Consider the following 26,442-nt stretch of genomic DNA (forward strand, 5'->3'; position numbering starts at 1 on the left):
ACCCAGGGTGCTGTGATCTCGTCTTCCTTTTCCTCCCTTTCATTCATCCCTCAGGCACACATTCACTTACTGCCTTCTATGACGCCTGATGCCTGCCGGGATCAACACCAGAAAGAGAGGAGAAACAGACACAAACTCCACTTGGTGGAAAAGGAGAGAGACAGCAGACAATTTTCATAGAGTGTGTGAAACTTTTCTGAAAGAAAGCACACAATGCATGGGATATAGAAAAGGGAAAACCATCCTCTGACAGAGCAGGAAGACAGGCAGCCATCTCAGAGGTACTGACTGATATACATGACTTAAAAGATGAGGAGGCCTTAGAGGAAATGAAAGAGTAGGGAGGAGGAAGAAGGTCTCAGGCAGAAGGAACAGCATACACTAAAGAGATGAAAGTACTCTACAGAGGTCATAAAGACTTAGCATGGAGCCAAACATGGAGGTAACCAGAGAAGGGAAAATTATTCTGGATAGTAGTTTACTGTTGCAGGACCAGAGGGTACAAATAAGAGAGGGCTGAGGGAGAGTGATAAGGTGGAAAGAGGGCAGAGTGTGAAAAGCTTTCTTTGCTACTTAGTGGCTACTAAGGGATTTTAACAGTGAAGTCACAAAGTTGGATTTTCATCCTAAGAAGTTCAGTCTGAAAGTATGCATTTAGTATATAGAACTAGAGACAGATAATTGGTTTGCAGATAACAAATCTAACCAATTTACCTTATCTAAAACAAACAATTCACAGGCCTCTCTCATCCCAAAAAAAAAAACCCAACACCACAACATCATCATCCTAACTTCATTATATATAAATAGCGGAGACAAAGCTTCCTAAGGCAGTATGTTACCAATGCATTTCAGGTTTACTGAGGTCCTGATCCCCTTAGACAGCTGACCTCCCACTCAGGGCTGGCTGGGCGCATCATGAGCCATTCTGAGCTCCTGGGCCAGCCACCTCCACCACAAGCAGCCTCACCTATGGCCTCAGTGTACCTTACATATATTATCATTTTTTATATGTTGTTTAAATCGTTGGGAAGCCACTGAGTATAAGCAAAATAACATGCTATTTTCATTTTTTAAAGAAGTTTTTGAGAGCACAATATGAAATGTATTTTTCAGTTTAAAACTAAATTTCAAACTTCAAATTAAATTCTCCAGCCTCAAATTAACATACCTAAGATTGTAGACACTAAATTTTTTAAAAACAAAGTATGTAAGTCTCCAAATTTTCATTCTACTCAAGTATAGAGAGAAAACTTACTTTTAACTTGGGTATCATCCAATGCTTTGTATTCTGTACTCTTAATCGACAGTTCCACACCATAGCCAGATAAGCACATTTTCTGTGAGACTGGTTTCTGTTCAAACACATTAATTTTTAAAAAAGAGAAAATATTTAGTGAAACATCTTTTAAATTCGGTATGACAGTGCATTAGGACATTAGGATAAAGTACTAATGTCGAAGTTTTTTAATCACTGGGAAATATTATTTGGGGGATATTTATACTTTCTCTAGATGGTCTATCAGGGAGCCAGAAATTGGTCAATGATAACTTGTTTACTTTCTAAAAACTCTGTCATGACTCTACTGTTTTAGTCTTTTACAATGAAGACATATCTAATTTTTTTCTGTTATAAATGATAATCTTCCCGTCTCTCCCATGTGTTAATTAAAAGAGGATCCAATACAATCAAGTTTCAATAAAACCGTACTCCTTTTGGGGAACTACACAAGATTTGCTAACCCAGCATAGATGTAGGACAACTAGAGTGTTGCCAAAAGCAAATACTGGAAAGTAGAGGTAATGGACACAAAAAATCCACTGCCTGAACAACCTGATTAAATTTTTCTTCAACTTTCTCAATGATTAAAATATACCAAGTGCCACAAATTAAAATCTCTTCTTGCAATGAAAGGCAACAATTGCCTAAAACTGAGTTGTCTGTGGTATTTATGATCAGAATTTTGGTACATAATTTCCCCCTTTCTGTAAAAGGGAAATATAAAATGTACTTCTAGAGATTACCCCACCAAGGAAGAGAAGTCACCACGTTTTTTCAAAAGGTAAGCAACCTGGATGAATATACATAACATTTTAGAAGATGTCTAAGGTTCTTTCTAGCTTCCAGATTGAAATTCTTACCAGTTGTGCTACCATCATTATCACTTGGCGTATTCTTTCACAGGTTAGGAAACTAGTTTAACCTACTGTGCAGCAAGCTCCCTCGAAGACGTCACATATTTTTGTTTAACTCAGATTCGCGCAGGGGTAGTTGTGCAATCCCAAATATGACAGAGGAAGAGGTAAGATGGGAGGGAAGGAGAACCTTAATAGCGTATCACTCTTCTTATTCTCTTCTATCCACCCTAAACTTCTCCCCCAGCCTTAAAAGTAAGCATACAACCAGAGTAACTATTCCTGGACTGCTCTATTTCCAAATAAGATGATGTAAGAATTAGTTTCAGATATGCAGACAAGTGTTTAACATTGCTGCCCACGCTAAAATTTAATTTGCTAATTTCTCAGGCACATGCTATAATGAAAGATAGCATAAGCCAACTAGGTGGTTTATAATTATAGTAATCTGACAAAGTTGAAAAATTTTTAAAGAGTTTTCAATTTCAAACAGCTCAATTTAAAAATACATTTTGACTATCCCTCAAAAGACAATCAGTTGGCTAAGCAAATCGAAGCTCTAAGTCCACATATCTTGTTATAGTTCATAAAAGAAATGCAATTTCATATAACCAATTTTCATTATCAGTTCTGGATATTATAAGCTCCTCAGCAATAAAGATAAGTGTTTATTAAATTCATATTTACTTTCCCCATTTGAAAATGTATTAATATAAAATTTGAATTATAGTTTAGTAAGTTTAGATTTGCAAACCAAAAATGCTAATAAGCCAAATCAACTGGTGAGAAGAATCTTCCTTCATTTTTCTATTTCTTCTTTCCCCACAAAAAGGGATCTGTTCAAAAGGTAGCATAAATAAGTCCATTTTTATTAAAATTACATGTTGACTAGATTTAAAATATAACTATTTTTAATGTAAAATAGGTCACTCATTAAATAGAAGGTTAAAATTTGATGCTACAAAGCACCCAGACAGTTGGCTAGTATGTTTTCACAGAAGTATATTTAATGGTCACATTCTCCAAAGAATAACTTGGAACACTGATTCTCCACAGATGAGTGTACCGCCTGGCGGTGCATATTAGAATCACTTAGGGGGCATCTTTTAAAAAGATAAACATATACTTCCATCTCCCACTTCCATTCCTATTATAATATAACTGACATATAACCTTATGTTAGTGTAAGGTGTACAACATAATGATTTGATATATGTATATACTATGAAATAATTACCACAATCAGTTTAGTTAATATCTATACCTCACAGTCACAGGTTTTTTTCTTTGATGAGAATTTTAAAGATCTACTCTCTCAGCAATTTTTAAACATACAATACATATTGTTAACTATAGTCACCATGCTGTACTACAACACCCCTAGAACTTATCTCATAACTGGAAGTTTGTACCTTTTGACCACTTTCACCCATCATCCCCTCCACCCCTTGCAACCACCAATCTGTTCTGTTTCTATGAGCTTGGTTTTTTCAGATTCTACATATAAGCGAGATCATATGGTATTTGTTTTTCTCTGTCTGACTTATTTCACTTAGCATAATGCCCTCAAGATCTATCCATGGTGTTGCAAACAGCAGGATTTCCTTCTTTTTAAAGGTTGACTAACATTCCATTATATATATATACACACAAACAAACACATACCACATTTTCTTTATCCACTCATCCACTGATGGACGCTTAGGTTGTTCCCATATCGTGGCTACTGTAAGTTAATGCTGCAATGAACATGGAGTGCAGATATCTTTTCCACATAGTGATTCATTTCCTTGGGATATATACCCAGAAGTAGAATTGCTGGATCACATGAAAGTTCCATTTTTTTTTTTTTTTTTTTTTTTAAAGATTTTATTTTTTCCTTTTTCTCCCCAAAGCCCCCCAGTACATAGTTGTATATTCTTGGTTGTGGGTCCTTCTAGTTGTGGCATGTGGGACGCTGCCTCAGCGTGGTTTGATGAGCAGTGCCATGTCCGCGCCCAGGATTCGAACCAACGAAACACTGGGCCGCTTGCAGCGGAGCGCGCGAACTTAACCACTCGGCCACGGGGCCAGCCCCATGAAAGTTCCATTTTTAACTTTTTGAGGAACCTCCATACCGTTGTCCATAGTGGCTGCACCAATTTACATTCCCACCAACATTATATAAGGGTCCCCTCTTCTCCACATCCTTGCCAACACCTGTTATCTCTTGTCTTTTTGATAACAGTCATTCTAACAGGTGTGAGGTGGTATCTCATTGTGGTTTTGATTTACATTTCTCTGATGATGATTAGTGATGTCGAGCACCTTTTCGTGTACCTGTTGGCCATCTGTATGCCTCTTTTGAAAAAATGTCTACTCAAAAATAGATACAAAAATCTTCAACAAAATTTTGGGAACCCGAATTCAGCAATACGTTAAAAAGATCGTATGTCATGATCAAGTGGGATTTATACCAGGGACACAGGGATGGTTCAACATCTGCAAATCAATCAGTGTGATACACCACCATCAACAAATGGAGGAATAAAAAGCACATGATCATCTCAATAGATGCAGAGAGAGCATTTGAAAAGATCCAACAGCCATTTATGAGAAAAACGCAACAAAATGGTGATAGAAGGAAATTACCTCAACAAAATAAAGGCCATATATGACAAACCCACAGCCAAGATCATACTCAATGGGCAAAAACTAAATGCCAGACCTCTGAAAACAGGAACAAGACAAGGATGCCCACTATCACCACTCTTATTCAATGTAGTACTGGAGGTTTTGGCTAGAGCAATTAGGCAAGAGAAAGGAATAAAACGAATCATAACAGGGAGTGAAGAAGTGAAACTCTCCCTGTTTGCAGACGACATGATCTTATAGATAGAAAACCCTAAAGAATCTATTAGAAAACCATTAGAAATAATTAACAACTACAGTAAAGTTGTAGGCTACAAAATCAACTTACAAAAATCAGTTTCTTTTCCATACTCTAATAACGAACTTACAGAAAGAGAACTCAAGAATACAATTCCAGTACAATCGCAACTAAAAGAATAAAGTACCTAGGAATAAATTTAACCAAGGAGGTGAAGGACTTAATATGATGAAAACTATAAGACATTACTGAAAGAAACTGATAATGACATAAAGAGATGGAGATTCCATGCACAAGGATTGAAAGAATAAACAGTTAAAATATCCATACTACCCAAAGCAATCTACAGATTCAATGCAATCCCAATCAAAATCCCAGTGACATTCTTCATGGAAATAGAACAAAGAATCCTAAAATTCATATGGGGCAACCGAAGACGCCAAATTGCTAAAGAAATTCTGAGAGAAAATAACAAAGCTAGAGGCATCACAATCCCTGACTTCAAAATGTACTAGAAAGCCATAGTGATCAAACAGGCAGGGTACTGGTACAAAAACAGGCACACAGATCAACTGACCAGAACTGAAAGCCCAGAAATAAAACCGCAAATCCACAGACAGCTAATCTTCGACAAAGGTGCCAAGAACATACAATGGAGAAATGATAGTCTCTTCAATAAATGGTGTTGGAAAACTGGACAGCCACACGCAAAAGAATGATGTAGACCATTATCTCACGCCATAAACAAAAATAAACTCAAAATGGATCAAAGACTTGAAGCTAAGTCCTGAAACCATAAAACTCCTGGAAGATAATATAGGTAATATACTCTTTGACACCGAACTTAAAAGGACCTTTGTGACTACCAGGTCTTCTCAGACGAGGGAAACAAAAGAAAAAATAAACAAGTGGTAGTTCATCAGACTAAAGAGCTTCTGCAAGGCAAAAGAAACTAGGATTAAAACAAAGAGACAACCCACCAACTGGGAGAAAATATTTCTAAATCATATATCTGACAAGGGGTTAATCTCCATAATATATGAGGAACTCACACAACTGAACAATAAAAAAACAATCTGATCAAAAAATGGGCAGAGGAGATGAACATTTTTCCAAAGGACATATACAGATGGCCATAAACACATGAAAAGATGTTCAACATCACTAATCATCAGGGAAATGCAAATCAAAACTACCCTAAGATACCACCTTATTCCTGTTAAAATGGCTATAATCACTAAGACTAAAAATAACAAATGTTGGAGAGGGTGTGGAGAAAAGGGAACCCTCATACACTGCTGGTGGGAATGCAAACTGGTGCAGCCACTATGGAAAACAGTATGGAGATTCCTCAAAAAACTAAAAATAGAACTACCATATGACTCAGCTATCCTACTACTAGGCATCTACCCAAACAACTTGAAATCAACAATCCAAAGTAGCATATGTACCCCTATGTTCATTGCAGCACTATTCACAATAGCCAAGATATGGAAACAATCCAATTACCCACTGACTGATGATGGGATAAAGAAGATGTGGTATACATATACAATGAAATACTACTTAGCCATAAAAAGACCAAATCATCCCATTTGCAACAACATAGAAGGACCTGGAGAGAATTATGCTAAGCGAAATAAGCCAGACTGAGAAAGACAAACACCAGATGATTTCACTCATATGTGGATTATGAACAGACACAGGGACAAAGAAAACAGTTCAGCGGTTACCAGGGGAAGGGGGATGAGGAGTGGGCACGGGGTGAAGGGGAGCACCTATGTGGTGACAGTCAAGAAATAATATACAACTGAAATCTCACATTGATGCAAACTATTACGAACTCAATAAAAAAAAGGTCTATTCAGGTCCTTTGCCCATTTTTTAATCAGATTTTTTTTTGCTAGTTAGTTGTATGAGTTCTTTATACAGTTTAGATATTAACCCCTCATCAGATATATGAATTACAAATATTTTCTCCCATTCCATAGGCTGCCTTTTCATTTTGCTGACGGTTTTCTTTGCTGTGCAAAGGTTTTTTAGTTTGATGTACCCCTAACTTGTTTATCTTTGTTTTTGGTGTCAGATCCAAAAATCACTGCGAAGACTAATGTCAAGGAGTGCTTTCCCTAGGTTTTCTTCTAGTAGTTTCATGGTCTCAGATTTTACATTTAAGTCTTTAATCCATTTTGAGTTAATTTTTGTGAGCTGTGTAAGACAGGGGTCCAGTTTCATTCTTTTATATGTGGTTATCCAGCCTTTCCGGCATCAATTTATTGATGAGAATATCTATTCCTGAGTATTCTTGGCTCCCTTGACAAATATTAGTTGATCACACATGCATGGGTTTATTTCTCGGCTCTCTGTTCTGTTTCATTGATCTATGCATCTATTTTTATATCAATACCACACTGTCTTGATCACTATAGCTTTGTAACATAGTTTGAAATCAGGCAGTGTGCTGCCTCCAGTCTTGTCCTTCTTTCTCAAGATTGCTTTAGATTTTAAAGCTACTGAAATTAAAATGATGTTTTATTTTTGTACAATAAAGACATGTATTATTGGAACAGAACAGAGTCTAAAAACATACATGCCTATATGAAAACTTGGTATATGATGGCACAGAATAGAGTCAACTGTTCAACGAATTACGTGGGGACCATGGTTTCTCCATATGGAAAAACTAAAATTATCTCTATACCTCACAGTATATTAAAATACACTCCAGATGGATTAGAGACCAAAACATAAATAGCATTTTAATTCTCACAAGAAAATATAGGAGAATGTCTTTATGACATCATGAAGGAAACCATTAAGAAAAGTTGGATAAATTTGGGCTGAACAAAAGATGTCAAAAAGTTGTTTTTTAATACCAGAAGACCAGAAATACACTAGAAGATGTTTGCAAAGTTTGGAAGAAAAGATTAGTATTCAGAATATACTTTTAAAAGTCTGTCAATGAGAAAAAAAACCAAAAATCCAAAATAAAATCAAGCAAAGGCTATGGATAGGCAATTGATAAGTATATTTATAATACTTTTATTACTTTAAACATTAATATGCTAATCACTAATATTTTGGGAAATGCATATTAAAAGACGCTTTCCACATTGGGAATATAGCAGTAAAAGAAGCAAAGTCCTTCCTCTAAGGGCCATTATATTCTAGTGTGCATGTGTGAGAATTGGTGGCGTTGGGGGGTGGGGGGAGGTGTTAAAGAAATAAAATTTGAGATATAGTAATAAGTGCTATGAAGTCATTAAAACAGTATAATGTGATAGAGTGAGACAGTAATGTGAGGTTGGGAGAGTCAGCGATAATAAAACACATTTGACCAGAAACTTGAACAAGAAAGTGGTCAGCTATCCAAAGAAATAGAGTTAAGAGCTATCCAAAGAAATAGGTATAATTCCTATACCATGCTCAGCACTTTAATATATACTCTAAGTATATCAAGTAATATATCAGTATATCAATATATCAGTATATCAGATTTTCTCATCAGGGTACATTTTCATTAAAAATAACTGTATTTATGAATTCTAGCGAATATTATATACATGTGATTGCAGTAAGGTTTTGTTGTTCATCCAAGTTTTAAATCTGTTCCGGATATATGATAAGGGAAAGGAATATAAACATGATACCCCCAGAAATACACAGAATTCCAATATATTTTTCCAGACAAAGTTCACATTTGATAGTTCTGTTAACTTTTAAAAATCTTTTAAATAACTGTTCTGGTGGAAATTATTACGTAAAATATAGTAAGAAAACTATCATAAAATGTATTTTTTATAGCCAAAATACTCTTGGATAAAACAAACCTGTACCTGAATATAATGCCGCAGAACATACAGAATTTCCCCATTTTGAGCTTTTTCAGACAATACTGTGTGAAATTTACCAAATGCCCTGGTACCCATTTCTGCATAGAGAATAATCACTGGTAAGTTCTCTTTGCTTGTGGGAAATTTATGATCTCCTTTAAACAGATAAGGTCTGGGCCTAAAATGAAAACAAAACACAAACTTTTAAAAGAATTGAAAGTAAAGAGCAGGTGAGAAACATACCAAGACACTTTATAATTTCTGCTTATCAAACAACTTACAGGAACATATATATATATATATATATATATATATATATATATGAATAATCACAGAAAAAGAATTTAAATTTCTTGTGGTGATTTTGTACACACAACTTCTATTAAATGACAGACAAGAAATAAATTTGGTTAACCCAAAATTGAGTACTAAAAATTCTTTATTTCCCAACAAGGTTCACTATCTTTAAATAATAACATACAATGGCAATATACTTTTCAATGAAATAAACTACATAATTTCTCCAATTAGAAAAATATAATTTTTCATTACAGTTCACATGTCCTGAAAATGGGTTCCAAATATTTAAAAAACAAAACAAAAACATTATACCGTACAAAGATTATCAGTACTTAATAAGAGTAACAATTCACTAAATCCTCAGGGATAAGCAAAGAAACCAAGCAGTCCTGTGGCCTGGCCCTCTCATCATTAACAGACTTCAACACCTTATTTACCAGGCATTGTGCTAGATTCTTTGCACATATTAGTAAAATCTATCCTCACAACAATTCCTTTAGATAGTTACTATCATTTACTAAAACTTTTGAGGATCCTGAGGCTCAGACAAGTGAAATATCCCAGAGAAGATGAAACAGAAAGTGAGGAATTGAAAAAAGATAAGACTCTCTCATGTTAGGCACTAAAATGGAGGCAGGTGGCCATGAAGAGGAGAGGAACAAATTCCCCCTTCAGGATGAACTCTTGAATTCAAGCATTTAGTATGCCTGAAATGCATCTGCAAGTCTTCTCAAGGAAGATAAGATCACCAGGACAGAGACTCCTTTCCTGTCAGTCATCTCCCACATTCCTAAGTTTAATGGTTTGTTTCAACTGACCCTCACCCTGATGATTACCTTGAGCCTGGAATTTGTTAAAAGACATTGGTTAAGTTCACGCACTTTGCTTCAGTGGCCCAGGGTTCACTGGTTTGGATCCTTGGTGCAGACCTACACACTGCTCATTAAGCCACGCTATGGCAGCATCCCACATAAATGAACTAGAACGACTTACTACTAGGATATACAACTATGTACTAGGGCTTTGAAGAGAAAAATAAAAGGAGGAAGACTGGCAACAGATGTTAGCCCAGGGCCAATCTTCCCTGCCAAAAAAAAAAAAAAAAAAGGACATTCTTTCTCTTTTCTTTCTTTACCTTCGTTAGCCACGACTATAAAACCTCCCTTCTCTCCTCAATGGCTGGAACACAATTCAAGTGTTACTTAAATCTGTGCTTCCCAGGCTGCAGTCCTAACAAACTCCGAATAAACTTCTTTTTGTTTTAAGTTTACCTGAGTCTACCTCATAACTGATCAACAAAAGCCAGAATTTCAACTCATGTCTATGGAATTCCTAAGCCCACATCTTTAAACAATTTACCTAGGCAGAAAGAAAAACATGAAATAATGAAGTTAAAAATAACAAAGGTGTTGAGAAATAACCTTTTATTTAATGAAGTCAGATCTCTACAATCTTTCAGTCATTTACTACCTTCAAATAACAAAAACTGAGAATAGGAAAGAGGAAAGAAGGGCATAAATAACACTCCTACAGCAGGCTGGTGAAAAGACTGTGGGTTTTGAAATCAGGCAAAACTGGCGTCAAGTTCTAGCTTAACTATTTAGTAGCTTTGTGAAACCTAGGCAAGCGACCTGATCTCTCTTGGGCCTATCTCTTCATCTGTTCAAGAGGAGGAGTTCCAGCTACCTCCTACGAGTGTCCTGTGGATTTACCAACACGACCTGCAAATCATCTAGCACAGCATAAAGCACATACTTGGTGCTCAAGAAGTGATTATTTTTCTCTCACTCTCACCAGCCTCCACTTATCTAAAATATCCATCAAGAATAGTGTGCAGGGAAAAAAGGAAGGAACCAAATGTTGCATGGTATATCACCATTTATGACAAAAGTATGGGGTGTTTACCTGTGTAATTATGATCATATATACCTTGACTATTTCTAGAAGGATATGCAAGAACTTGATAGCACTGGTTGCCTCTGAGGAGAAGTTCTGGAAGTCTAGAGTAAAAGGGAATCTTATAATTTGCTCTATGTACATGCTGTATTTTCTAATTTTTAATGTTTAAACTCAATACATTGGGAACATGTCCTTTTGGTGTAAGTTAACATAAAAATGAATCAAAAAATTTAAAGGGACAAATTCTGCACTCATAGTAGATGAACATACTGAAATTTTTAAGTCACTTTCTATTGATTCTCTCAGGTTTCATATACCAGATGTGTATAGGATTCTTTTTTATTTATTGAGATATAACTATAAAATTTTACAGCATGTTTGTCATATCTTATTATATGTTTATTATATTGTTTTGTACGTAAAGAAAATTATTTTGTAGACAGAAGTAGATAATATTTTCTTTACATTTTTTAATTCTCCCACAATAGTTAGCATGTTAACCTGTATATAGTAAGGATGAAAGTTCTCAAAACCAAAATTTAAAATGGAAATTGAGTCTTTTTACCAAAAAGTATAATGTAATTTTAAATATCAAAAATAATATTCCATTACTTATTTGAGCTAAATAAAACGTGGTAAAATCTTTTGTGATAACTACTGTTTGTTATTCTATAGAAAAATATTGCTATAATATTCATGATAAACTTATTTAGAGACAACTTTCTTTGACATTTTTTCTATGGTAAATAAGATAACTAATTATTCAGTTTTCTGATATGGCTGGAAAATGCACATATATAGATTATATCTTATAGAGAAATTCAAATTTCTATTTTGTTTAATTATTATAGAATAAGGCTTGTCAATGGAGATAAATTAACTTTCATTTAAAAAAGGGCTAAAAATCTAGCGTTCCTGATTACTGACTTAATTTATTTTAAATCAAAATCACTCAAATGCTCAATAAATCTTATTGACCAACAAAACAATGAAAACTTTCCTCTAATTAATCATTTGGCTTAAAGTTTGTGACATTTCTTGACATCAGTATGGAGTACCGTGTTTATTTCAGGTTTGTAAAATTACATCAATTTAAGCATCTTTACGGTGGTTTACTGTTTGGCGCGTATAGTACGTATGCACACTCATACACTTTTTTATTTTAACAAACTTTTTTGAAGTATAAAAGCTTTACAAATTCATCCACTCTCATTTGATTTGTTAATATTTAACACGAGAAATGATTTTTAAAATATTACTGCCAATGTTTGGACATTTGGAACATAAAACAAAAAGAATTTTATCAGCCTAAAATAAGACCTAACTTCACTATTAATCTCTTCTCCAACAGATGAAGAGACATGAATGTGCAAAACAAGAGAGTGAATTAGTTGCCATTCTTCATAGGATCCTATTAATAAATGTAAAAAGAACACTAAAATCATATTTCACATTTGAAAAGAGTAGTAAAAAAGAATCCAACTACATGAAATTATTAAAATCATTCTCATTAATTTTAACTGATACCTTGGAACTCACATGGCACTAAGTCAAATGGATTATCCTTAAAAAAATTATTTTTATCAAATTCGTGCTGTAGAAGTACATTTAGTGATTTATACGGGGTATCTTACATTTTAGCATGTCTAAAAGACATTTTCAAATACTTTACCATTGTTGGCAATTGGAAAGGCTGCATCAGAAACAATGCTAGTAGATAAATCTTGAGGTTGAATATAAAACAAAAAACTAGAAGAGATGGAATACATTTTCCAGAGACAAAGGTAAGGGCTCATCCACCATTTGTTCATGAGTCTCTAACAGAGGGCACCTTGTTACACCCATATACAATTACCTTTCAAAGTCTGTTCTATGATTAATTCAGGAACTGCTTGCATGTAGCATAGGTAAAAAAAATTACCCTATGCTCATAGAGAATTACTGGGTAGGAGTGAAAAACAGCCTTTAAAAATTGAATAGATTACATTTAAAAATAGATATTTTCACTTATTGAATTGACTAAGATTATAAGGGGAAAAAATACAAATTAGCACTGGTGAAAACATTAGAAATGGAATGTAAAACATAAGCAGCTTTCTGAAGAACAATTCTGGAGTATGTATCAATTTTAAATGCATACACTTATTTACCTAGTGATTCTAGTTGTAGAAATTTATCTAAGACAATGTCAAGATAACCATATAAAGATATATTTACAAGGACATTCAAGTAGACAGTGTTTATAACAGAAGACAAACGTAAAATACTTATATCCATCATAAGGGGTAGGAAAATTAAACATACTTGTTCATTTGACTATGGTATCATTCATTTGATAAATATTTTTGAGCATCTACTATATGTCTGGTGGAAACACAATATACATGGGTCCTGCTTCATAATGACAAAGCATAGCTATACTTACATTTATTTATATGTAAGGCATGTAAGGATGTATAATTTAGTGGGGGAAGGTTCTAAGACATCCTTTATAGCACAATTCCATGTTGGTTATAGAAAAGAATATATTTGACATGTGAATATATGCATTAAAAAAGAAAAGACTATACCAAACTGTTCACAGAATTATGGGTCATTTTCCCTTTCTACTTTGCATTTCTCTGAAGTATTTGAATTCTTTTATAATGACTACATATAATTTTTTTTTTACTTTAAAAATACAGCTTTCTATTTTGGACAAAAAGTTTAAAGTCACAATAAAAGAGAGTCATGCTGATTTGAAGTGGCATTTGGAGGGCAGTCTCTAACACTACATTTCCAGAATCTCCAATATTTTTAGAGACACAGAAAAAGACAACTACTCTTAATGAAGCTGAAAACCAATAATAACCTTATACCATAATTTGGGAGCAAAACCCATTAACCATAAAATCTACACAGTCTAACTTAGAATCATAACTAATGGTCAGCCTTATTGCTTAAAACATAATACCTTACCACCTGAAAGACAACAACGTACTAGTCAAAAGGAAAGGCAGAATGATTCTTCGTCTCTTCCCTACCTGCTTGTTCAAAGACCCATCTGCCCCCAAACTTGACAGATATTATGCTAAAATGTGATTTATATATTTGGGAGAAAATGACAGCAATCATGGCCATCCTAAATGAGTGTAATTTTCTCCCCCTTTTCCCAAGAAAGAAATAAAAAACTACTATTAAGGAGGGTTTTTATTTTTTTATGAAAACGGGACAATGAGGATATCACACAGTAAAGAAAGACAACTCTGATGCCCTAAATGTGTTATGACTGAAAAGAAGAAAAGTAAAATAAACCAAGCGTTTAGCTTAACCAAAAGCAAAAGCAGCAAATTCATATTATATGAATGCAAAAGGCAATAGATTGGAAGAACAACAAAAGTAGAAAAGAAATCTATTAGTGATTTCTTTAAAAAAAAAACAACATAAAAATCCAATCTGAAAAACTGAAAGAGCATGAAAACCGAAGAAAATTTAGGAATGAGAAATACGTCTACAGAAAGGGGAAAAAATGAAAATATTTATGTTACTGTAAATATATATATATACACACACACACATAAATTGTTTGCTTAAATAAGAAAAAACAACCCCCATGGACCAATGTTGATAGTGTGTCATGAACCAAGGATTATTGCCTAAGATTCACAAAAAGAAAAAAATGTATTAACCTAATCCTATATATGGCTTCTGTCATGCTGGGGAAATGATTTTACTCTACTTACAAGCTAATAAGTTTGCCTTTTATACTATTTCATGGATTCTAGCAAAAGACAAGAGATTCCTAGGTCACAATCAAAGAATTTTACTACTCATAGCACACAAGCAGCATGAGCATTAGCATATCTGCATTAGTTCCCCAAGGCTCCCACATTCTATGGAAATGAAAATGCACCCACAAGAATGGTACCTATGCAGTGGCCAGCGTGGTGGCATAGTGGTTAAGTTTGCACACTCCGCTTCAGTGACCCAGGGTTCACGGGTTTGGATCCTAGGCATGGACCTAGACACAGCCCATCAAGCCATGCTGTGGAGGTGTCCCACATACAAATTAGAGGAAGACTGGAAACAGATGTTAGCTCAGGGTCAATCTTCTTCACCAAAAGAAAAAAAAATGGTACCCATGCAGTAGGAATGCATCACAGCTAAAGAACACTAAGCTTGGGGAACCCATCATTTCGTAACAAGCAGTAACCTGCTCTTTGTCCCAGGGGGAGACGTTAACTCATCCCTCAAAGTCACTTGCTGCAAACCACCCTGAGAAATGGCCTGGGTAAAGGGCAGTCAAGGCCTCAGAGTCTTGGCACACCCAGAGATATATTCAGGGGATATGGCAGAGTGCTTCTCTCAATAATCTACCCTTTGGCCTGACAAATTCTTGATCAAACATAAATTTTTATGACTATGCCACTCATTCGCCATTCTGATGACTGAGAAAAGATGAGACTAGATGTATGAAGTCTCATACAGCATTTAATTAAGGCTACTGTCAACAGGACTCCAAGTAGCAGGATAAGGTCCAACTGCAGTATTAATCTCAACCATGCCCACAGGGTCCCAGAATCAGCCAGCTGCAAATAAGTCCCAAGGGGACTACTATGTCCTATTTAAGACAGATAATACACAGTACAACCTGCACAAGGGAGTTTGTACTAACATGCTGATGTTTGCTGTCATTGGAAATATTTACTGGGGCAATAAATGGGCCAAGAAGGCAACCTCCATCCCCAGTGGAAACATTCTGTACTGATTTTCCCCAAATACAAACATATAACCCCAAAGTGGCACACGTCACTCCAGCTCCAAAAGTGTTAAACTTACACCTAGTAATTTCAGCCTCAATCATCATACATGGCATAACCCAAGGCTGCTCAGGGAACAGAAGTCTATGAATTTGTATCATTAAGATGAAAACAAGGTTGTGCCCATCCACATGTTTATACATGAATTTAGGGGAGGGGTAATATAGGCTCAGGAACTGCCGTGATGGGAGTTGGGCACAAGTGATGGATCAGGACTAGCCACGTTCACATAGCACACTGAGGGGATGACAAACCCAGCAGCAGGTGAAACTGTCAGCCAAAGCTGCTGGTTGACTCAGGCAGACCATATGATTGCTTTGACAGGCTGCTGTGTTGGATCTAGGATCAAAGAAAACATTAATTTGTCCCCTTCCTGCACCCTCCAGGGCCTAAGGTCAGGTGCTAGGGTTGAGGTTCTGCCTGAACAGCTGTGAAATTGACATGTCCCATCCTACTACCCACAATTTCACCTATTTTCTAATCATCCTCGATTTACACCCAGACCTTTCATCTGGAAGAGTCAAGTCCAGTGAGACAGGGGCATTTTTTAAAAACTTACAAAGACTCTTTATGTCCCCATCTTGGCCTGTGTGGGCTACTATAGGAGGACTTGGTAAGCTGTGGACTCAACCAAGTGGTTATCTTCACCATCTAGGACCACATCTTTCCAATAAAACCACCCAGGAAACTGGACCAAAATCAAAGTCTGAATTCCTTAAGCCCCTTCTGGCTGGGCTACCATATGGAGGCTGAACTAACCAGGCTGATCTGAGGTTGCTGTTGGGGAAGAAAGGATGCATCATGTCCAGCAATGGTCAGGGTAGAATCCTGAATAGGTCTATATAACCTCCTACCTCTTTCATCCTGATCATTTCAAAGGAGTAGACAGGAGATGAAACCTTTCCGAGGATGGTCACATTCAGAGATCAAACTGCCCTACTAAGGTCTTTGGATCAGAAGGTGAGGGAGGCAGAATCAAGTCTTTGTGAATTAATTTTTGAAGAGGCCATTCCAGTGTGCTCACAAAACCAGATGCACGTAGATGGTAGAGAATGTGGAATGCCCACTGAACAATCTGACTGTTGACCTAATGCTGGTGGCCTCTGTGAAATAAGGTGTGTAGCAGACTGTAGATCATCTGGAAAGCCAGAAATCTAAGTTTGGTTTCAAGTGTTACAGTGGTATGGCTAGAGTTAGCTGATTGGACTTAAATAGCAAAATCATAACCTGAAAGTATCAACAGTGATGAGGCACCGAGAACAGCGTCAAAGGTCTGACATAGTTTGCCAGCAGTGAGTGGTGGCCCAGTGCAATGTGGACTCCTTTACCACAAGACAAATAAACCGTCTCTGGGCAAAAGTCACAAGTCAGGTATGCTGTGGTAGATTTTACATCAGAAACATGTAGTCCTTTATTGTGCTCCCAGTCTACAGTGGTGGATGTGTCTCCTTTCCTATGCAATAGAGGATCCAGGTAGCAATGGCAGCAATCTGGATGCTGCAGTCTTGATAAGTAGCTCAACTCCATTGAGACTCATCAAAGACTGGGCCCGGGCTGTGTGCATCTACAGAAGTAACCCAGACTATCAGATGAGCAGCTGCAATTTAGTCTCACAGAGTATAGCCCCAAACAATGGCACTTTAATCCGCCAGCTGTAGTCTTCCAAGTGGCGGATCAGACAGGTAGGCCATTGGTAACAGCCTAAGAGTTCCCTTCCTGTACCCTCAGTGCAGCCCAAGAGTCAGTATGAATGTAGCAAGTTTCATCAAGAGGTCAGAGATTGGTCAGGGATATGAGGAATGCCTTGAATTCTGCCCACTGAATGGAGTGACCACATCTGCTTTTGGTTCTACATAGCTGGAGCATGGAGGAACAGCAGCAGCCGCCGAAAAACACTATCAGCTTTTAAGTTAGCTGAATATGTCAGTAACCTGGCCCAGGCATCAAGGGAAAGCACTGGGAATTGGCCCCCCAAGCCAGAAACTTTACTTCAGGTAGTGAAATAGGGCATAATGGTTTGTCCCAAAGGGGTAGCTGCCACTTTGTTATGTAAACCTAAGATTATGCTAGGTTGATGCAACTGTGCTCTTGAATATACCATTTCCATTTGATCAGAGAGACTCGTTGGGTCCCTTCCATCTTGTTAGTCACTGAATCCTAGTTGACCAATGCCAGAACGTAAACATCAGATGTTAGAGTCACAAGCCTTCCCTGGGTCAGGCATTCAGTTTCAACAAGCACGCTGAAGTCCCTTAAGAGCAGCTTTTTAAAAAGTGGTGAACTTGATGGCTGATCCAGGAGTTGACATTGTCATACTTGGAAACTGCCTCTGTGGGTGTTCCAAAGGTCACAAAGTCCTTAACTAAAGGTGTGATTCTCCCTTTCTCCTCCTGGGATTCTATGTTGTTTCTGCTAGTCTACCTGGGAGTAGACAGTACATGTCATGTGGTAGGCCCGGAATGAGAGTATCTCCCTTTAGACTTCATGAGCATTCACAGAATTCACAGTATAAACATGTACAATATCAACACCAGTTATATACTCAGATGTGGGAGCCACAACAATAAAAGGACACTGAATTGGTCTAGTGATCCTTTTAATTCCTTTCCCCATCATGAGAGCCTTCCAAACCCCATCAGCCGGGTCTGGGTGCCTTTTCCTGTAGGAACACAGATCAAGGAGCACATGTTAGGGCCACAGTAACAGTTACCAGAAGACTGCTAATCACCCAGCCAGGAGCACAGTGAGTACAGAACGGCAGGGGAAGAGAGAGGGGAGCAGTAGGAAAGAAATTTAAGTATTGAGCTTCTGTCTCCCCAACTCATGGGGCCCTTGTCCTTCCTCTCCCAGAAAGCCAGGTGTCTGTCAACATCCCACCTTTGTTTCTAAAACTATCAAGAACTGTAAGATGTCTAAGGTTTGATTTTACCCTACTTACAAAGTAATAAGTTAGGCTTTTTTCATTTCACGGTTCTGGCAGAAGACATGAGACTCTTGGGTCAAAGATAAAGGACTTATTGCTCATGGTACAGCAAGCCGCGTGAGCATTATGCTTGCCCCCACCAAGTTCGACAGGGGGTGACAAAAGATGGACCTAAAAGGATACTCCACAAACAGTGGGTGTATGTTGCAGCTGAGGAACACTGTACTTGGGGAACCACCGTTTTATAGCAAGCAATAAACAAGTCTGCTCCTCTTTCCAAAGGAAAACGTTACCTCCTTCTTCAAGCTTGTGCACTGCAAACACAACCCTGAGAAATGGCTCAGGTGAAGAGTGTTCAGGGTCTTGCGTGTTTTATTGGTCAGACCAAGAAAGAAGATGCAAGGACTCACAAGGTCCATGGCAGGTTGCCTCTCCCAACAGCTTAATGTTAATGTTTTTTTTTAATCTTAATTTAATTTTAGATTTAATATCTAAATATTTAACTGAATTTTAATATTAGTTTCTATAAGAAAACTATAAAGTCAAATATCAGAAATCAATAGCAACATAATAAATTTTAAAAGTTACCAAAATTACCTCTAAAAAATGCACTAGGAAAGAAAAACAACACACTAGGGCTGACAATTTCCTAGTCTATTAATGCAATGAAGGGACAGATAATTCCTATAGAACTCTTATAGAGCAACACGGTTGCCTAATTCACTACATGAAGCCAGAATGACTCTGATGAACAAAAATAGCGTAAATAATTTAAACAAAAGCTAATCTCTTTTATTAAAATAGAAACATGAATCAATAAAAACATAAGCAATCTTAATTCAACAGAAATTAAGATAATCCCACATCACTAACAAATAGTTTTCCCTAGAAATGCAAAGAAGGTATATTTTAAAATATACCACCATAATATACAGTATGCCCAATGAGAAAAACTTTGTATCCACCTCAATAGATGAAAAAATAATTGATAAAATTAAACAATTATTTCTGATTTCAAAAACCTCAGAAGATAATAAAACTGTAAAGTTTTAAAAGGAGATATGAAGAAGACACCATGTTATCTGTTGAGAGATTTAATGTAAGAAAGATTTAAATTCTTAAATTAACCAACGAGTTTAACATAATTCTAATTAAAACCCTACCAAGGCTCTTTAGGGAGGCAATTTGGCAGGAGGAAAAGGACTCTATGTTAATTCGAAAGCAGCAACAAGCGCAAAGAGCTAAGAAATTCTGGAGGGAAAAGAGCAGCAATGAAGAGGCAATCGTCCTGTGAGATATTAGAATATATTACAAAGCAATAAACAGTAAAACAGCAGGGAACTGCTACAAGAAACAGATACTGGTACAGAACAGACAGCTATAAAGTAGGCCATAATATAAATAAAATCAATACAAAAATTGACTAGCCATCTGAGCAGAAAAAGATCTGACTGGATTCTTACTTTCTGATTAAAATAAATTACAGATGGATTAAAAGTTTAAGGTAAGAGAAAAAACTTTAAGAAAGGTACCACAAAATCTTAGTAAAATTTCTTACTCAGGTTTGGGAAAAACTGTCTAAGTATAAAAACATACACACGTGACAGAAAAATTTGGCTACATAAAAATACAAGCCTTATGCATATCAAAATAAGTCTGAAATAAGAAAATATTAGAAGAGATTTCCAACAAATAAGAGAAGCACTACTATGAATCACTAAACACATGTTAGTGTTTAACATATAAAGAGCTCTTTCAAAATTAGAGAAACTAAAGTATAAATAATCAGGTAGTAAAACATACACTGGTATTACTATGTAAAAAAATCACTAATAAATTAATAATTTCCTTTCTACTTCCCATATTCATTTGTATTAAATACTTGGAGGAAGCAAAAAAAAAGTTTTGAGTAATACATTATAAAAAAGCAACTCTATCTACATTATTGTTTTTATTATTAATTTTTCACTCCCAAGGTACACACTTGATATTTAAAGAGATACAGTCCAAATAAAGGTACAGTTTTACAAGTTTATTTGAAAAAACAAATTATGTTTATAGAAAACAATATCTCATTTTTCATGGTATTTTTGTACAATTTATATTCTAAAATCAAAAGCTAATCAAGACAAATATTGAAAGTACTCATATATTTTAGAAAAGGACTTAGACCACCAGCTCAGATACATTCAGTTTTTCAACACGGATCACATTTTTTAACATACAATGTCTTGGAATATTAAAATTTTGTATTATAAGAAATTTCTGCTATTTCAACCCTTAGCTTTTTTATAAACCACTTCTTTCACAACAGGCTATCATTAATTTACCTTGAAGTAGCCTTCTTCAGCAGCTTTTTAATCTCATTAATTTTACAGGTGTGCTTCTTATGGATAACCACAAACGCATCGCAACCATCTGGTGGCGGCTCATCAGCTGCAATCTAAAATTTCAAAGATTATATTTAGCTAAAGTAGTTGATAATTACAATATGATTCAAAAAACTCACACATTACTTTGATTAGAATAACTCATCAACTACTATTAAGTTATTGCTCTAATTAAAGTAAAAAATACCTATATGCAGGCAGAATAAAATATTTTTACAAAATCAACTTTACAGTGGGAAATACATGCTTCAAAGTTGTTGAAAAAGTTCCATTAAATTAAAATTTCCACTATAGTTCATTTCAATGGTGTTTTGTCCTCACAATTTCCTTATCCCAAATAAAAAATTACATACTTGATTATATAAAAATCTACGATAACGCAATCAATGATAAGCTATGGAACCAGGTATTATAAGTTTGCGGATCCTTCTGAATCAAAGATATTCACATTAAGATAGATTTATGTACATTGCTAGCATGCTTCTTTGTCAAATACAGTTTGGGTATTTTTACATACCTGTTGAAACATCTGAATAGTTGGAGAGTATGCCCTTATAGAGAAAGCAAACTTCAAGAGATTGATGTGTAAATTGTCTAAGAATTGTCCAGCTTTCTTTAGGATTAAGTTGTAATAGGAATAATCTGATTCTATAAAAAGTAATCAAAAGAACAGAATGTTATTTCATACTCAACACCTTGGCACATCTCTCACTGTAAAGCTAACTTAATTAATGTCATATAACCATGTCTTAAGTTTGGTTATGGATGGTGTTAGAGAAAAATGGAAAACCAAGATCTTTGTTACATTAATTTCATTTGGATCTTCAGTGAAGCTCAAGCAATCAATGCAAGACTAGGTGAAAATAATCTAGTCATTAAAATCTTTTTGGAAGATGCCACCACATCAGACCAATTCACTCCCAGGTTTTCGAGTGATGAAACGCAGATAAGATACAGGCCCTACCTACAACTTCAGAGGAGACTAAGAACAACATAGAAAACTTAAAGAATAATCTGACAGCCAATTCGTTTACATTACACGTATGAATAAGTCCTACTGGGACTTAGTACACACAGCCAAGCGTAATCAGTGTGCCCAAACACTTTAGGAGACAGAATTTGAAACAGACCTTAAAGAATAAGAGAAAAGTCTTCTTGTCTGGAACAAAGTAAGCTGAACTGCTGGTTCCCTCCTTTAAACCCATCTCCAAAGATTACAAAGACTCAAAAGAGAAGGACGAACCTGACAATTCAATTTAAAAACTCTTGGACACTCCTGGGGAGACAGAGCTCATTTGGATGGGAGAGGGCAGTAGAGAATGGCAGTCTGAAGAGCTGAAGAGGGCCTGGTGGCTCTAACGAGGACAAGCAGGCAGCGAATGAACTATTTTTGTCCCCCTTTTTTTTTTCTCTATACTGCTCTGAGTGTAATCATTGTTTGCATTGTTGCCATTGTGCCAGAAAAATGCAGTACCATTCCACTGCCAGTCAGAGGTGGTAAGGTAACAACAGAGCAGCTCTGGAGTTTAGCTGGTACAGATATCCATAAGCTGGCCCCTGGACATTCCCTGGTCATTTCTTCTCTCCTTTACTCCTTGGAACTGGGTTACCAACTGACGGAAAACTTGTTAAACAAAAGGACAGAGTTGGGGTAGTTCTAAAACAGTTACCCATAGATCAGCGTTCCCTGACGTGAAATGGGAGGGCGAAAGAGGTGTGTAAAACCAGACATTCTCCTGGGAGGAGGAAAAAGGATGCTGACTGGAAGAAGACACTTGGGGGAGGCAAGGGAGACTGGATTGTTGGTTGATTACTACAATGTTTACTATTTGTTCAGAAGGTTCTGGGCTCTTAACCCTTGGTTCTTCTACTGACCACAACCCATTCATGGTGCAGGTATCATCTGGCCCTGTACATTGTCCTATGTGAATTGGGGCTCAAAAAACTAATAAAAATATGTGGACATCATGGTTATTGCTTTTGGTTTGAATAATAGTCTTTTGTCTCTGATACAGGGGTCTTTTGTCTTCTGTCAGCATCCATGCAACTAATCTGTCAGCATGCAAGTAGGGTAAAATCTCAGATCCTTCACAGTATTTGACAGATTTGACAACAAAAATTGAATGCTGACAGATACACGGATTTTTGGAGGAGAAAACACTTGGTCCCATGGGCAAATTAACAGGATTTGAGGAAAGCCCTTGTAAATTCATAGTGGACATACTGACAAAATTGTATGGTCAATCAGGCAATAAATGGTCCTCCACTTATTGCCTGTTAATGAAAAGAAAATTTGAAGAAGATTACAGGCTAAGAACTGGGCAGTAGATTCACAAGCATTTGCCCAAATGTCTTAGTTGTTAACTCTCCTTCATATAAGTGGACTTCCTCACCAATTGTTCTGTCAGCTTCAAGTCCATTCCACTGTGACAAGTACAAAGACCTGTCTTGGATTAGAGCAAGGTTCAATCTTCTTCAGACAACAGATACAGAGATGCACACCTACACTTAGGGAGAAAGGAAGGAAATCTGTGACCACCATGGTCAGAAGGCTGGCACATCATCAGAACTTTGGTTTGCCTGGCAGATGAGAGGATGAAGTACATAATGCAGAATTACAACCACCTTAAGATTCAATCACTTCTACAGTGTATCATGCCAACCTTAGATCCTTTCAAAGATGACAGTAAAAAGACTCCGAGTTATTGTAATAGGTCCTGGCTGATAAGAGAGAGCTATGGCCCACTTGGGAGATTTTCCTTGGTCAGTTACAAAGTCTTCCAGCTCTGATCCAGGAGTCTCATATCTCATGTCTTATGTCTGTCTGATGCTTGAAACTGTGAGAAGTAAGTTTTGGGCTTGCAAGTAGCATAAAAATCTCAGCCCCTCTACAGTTATTGATAAAAAGCTCAGATATGAGATGACCAAAAAACAGGGGGATATGAAAATATTTCTGAAAGAACTCAGGAAAGAACAAAAAAAATACTAGAAAGTATAGACTAAATTAGAAATAACAAATGAGTAAAAAGACATCACGGAAAACATCGTAAAAGAAATAGAGAATACACAGGGAAAATGTGAAGAAAATAGAAAAAAAAGCAGAGAAGATGAAAAAAGATTTGAGAGTAAATGACAGATACAGAAGACAGGCAAAGAAGACCTACAATGTGTATAATTGTAACACTAAAGTGGAAAATCAAGGGACTAGAACAGAATGAACAAAGAAAATTATAACCCAAGAAGACCTTCCAGAATTAAAAGGAGTAATCAATCTACATGTCTAAGAATAAAGACTCAGAACGGTAAGCCCTGAAAAATTTTCTAGTAAAACGATGAGATCCTAAAGTTAAAAATCTGAAGTTTAAAATACACATAGTTATGTACATGAAGAACTCAAGGCCATTATTCCTAGGAGTTATTCATGAGGTATCAACTAGAGAGTAAACTTTACATAACCAAGAAATAATTGAAAAAATGCAGCATAAAGTTTGATGGTGAGCTTTCAATATGACTTAACTGTAGAAATAAGACTAAATTTAGGAGTTAAGATTTACGAAAGACTATAAATGTTCTGGCAATGCTCTGGTGATGTAGAAAAATATACCACTAACAAAAACGCTACAAAAGGGAAATTAGCTAGAAAGTAAAGTAAGCTCAGTGATTCCTCATAAATATTGGCTGGGAATAAAAGAGTATCATTGAAGTCAACAAAGCAAGTAGTAGAAGCTTATGCATACTAAGAATACAAAAATAAAGACTAAGACTATTTGTGAATAAAACCAGATGGTGGTGGGGGAAGAAAGGACCACTAGCCATTTCAACACTGCTTGTAGGGGACCAACAGAAAATATCTAAAGAGGAGGTTAACAACTCACGGCCTTCACACGTGTTATTTCTTTTGTGTGAAATGCAGGAGGGTAGCAGGTGCACGTTTGGCCAACTTCTATTCAGCAAATCTCAGCTTAAATGACATTTGTCTTTAAAAGAGTTTCCCCTGACCTCCCAAGTCTAGATCCTGCTATACACTCTGACGGGACCCTATACTATCTCGAGAGTAAGTCTCAAAACTGTAATTAAAAATACTTGTATAATTATTTGCTTAATGCTGTCCTTCCCGTTAAGCTATAAACTGTGAAGGCAGGAATCTTTCCTGGCTTGCAATGGTACCTTTCCACTCCCACACACAAAACAGGTATTCAATACATTTTTGGAATTAATATTTAAGAACTGAATAGGTCTCTTCATTCTAGGCAATAATTTTTTCCTAATCCAGTAGTTTTAAAGAGTTATCATATGACAGAAGGTGTGCTCATTCACTCCTACTTCTTTAAGAAACTAGAGGTGATTTCTCAGGAAGTTATGGTGAGTTACCCTACAAGAATCAAAAAATAATCCAAATAAGACTCACCTTCAACAGTAAAGAAAATTCACAAAACAGATTAGAGATGTTATCTTAAAAATTGATCATAAAAAAACCTAATAGCTATAGGACCAACAAGAAAATAGCTAAAATTAGTGTAATAACGTAACGAAAATAAGACTACATCATCAAAAGGGGAGTGGTTATCCATGTAAACAGAGAAGAGAGTCAACATAAACAAATGTGAGTAGTGCCTGACAACAGACGTCAAATTTTGTCAGGGTCACTGTTAAGGTTGTCTCTAATGTAGAGACGGATGTAGGATTCAGGGGTTTATAGAAAGTAAACATCTGTGACTAAGGCTTAACTTGCAAGATTGTCTCAATCATGAGATGGAGGCATTGGACTGATGTTTTAAAATAACTAAATCTATGCTCACCAACTAACCTGCTCATAATTTTACCCTTTCAATATCCTTCATCTTCGACCTCACCTCTTACACCATTTTTGCCTACTCGCATTTAAGATACAAAAATCACTCTTATCTTCAAAAAAGGGAAAAAAAGCAGCAGCCGCCTTCAGTCAGCTACTGATTCATCTTATTCGCTTCATAGTCAATTTTGAAAGACTTAAAATACTTAGCTCTGCTTCCTCAACCTCTACTCACACCTCAATCTACTGTAGTTTTGATTCCCATACCAGTGAAATGGCTCTCACCAAAGCCACCAATAATTTTTCTGTTGTTAAAGCTTAATATTCATATTACTTCATCTGTCTATGGCATTTGATAACATCTGTCATTTACCGCTCAATATTCTTCTGGCTTTCATGACATTACACTTCCTGGGTTTTCACCTACCTCCACAGTACTCCTTCTTAGTCTCCATTGTGTATCTTCCTCTGGTTATAGTTTAAACATTGGTGTTTTTCAGG

At 36.2% G+C, this 26,442-nt stretch overlaps 1 protein-coding gene across 3 annotated transcripts in view; it reads right to left on the reverse strand.

Moving 5' to 3' along the window:
* UGGT2 (UDP-glucose glycoprotein glucosyltransferase 2) overlaps nt 1–26,442 on the reverse strand; it is a 184,724-nt gene that overhangs the window by 146,244 nt on the left and 12,038 nt on the right. For all 3 annotated transcript variants that reach the window (XM_001916487.5, XM_023621731.2, XM_023621734.2), the window contains exons 3-6: nt 21,667–21,797; nt 21,090–21,202; nt 8,842–9,016; nt 1,259–1,355 (exon numbers count right to left, since the gene is read on the reverse strand). In XM_001916487.5, coding sequence (XP_001916522.1) covers nt 1,259–1,355; nt 8,842–9,016; nt 21,090–21,202; nt 21,667–21,797 — 516 coding nt within the window. The remainder of the gene's footprint in view (nt 1–1,258; nt 1,356–8,841; nt 9,017–21,089; nt 21,203–21,666; nt 21,798–26,442) is intronic.

The sequence above is a fragment of the Equus caballus genome, chromosome 17 (genome assembly GCF_041296265.1).
Source record: "Equus caballus isolate H_3958 breed thoroughbred chromosome 17, TB-T2T, whole genome shotgun sequence".
NCBI classification, from domain to species: domain Eukaryota; kingdom Metazoa; phylum Chordata; class Mammalia; order Perissodactyla; family Equidae; genus Equus; species Equus caballus.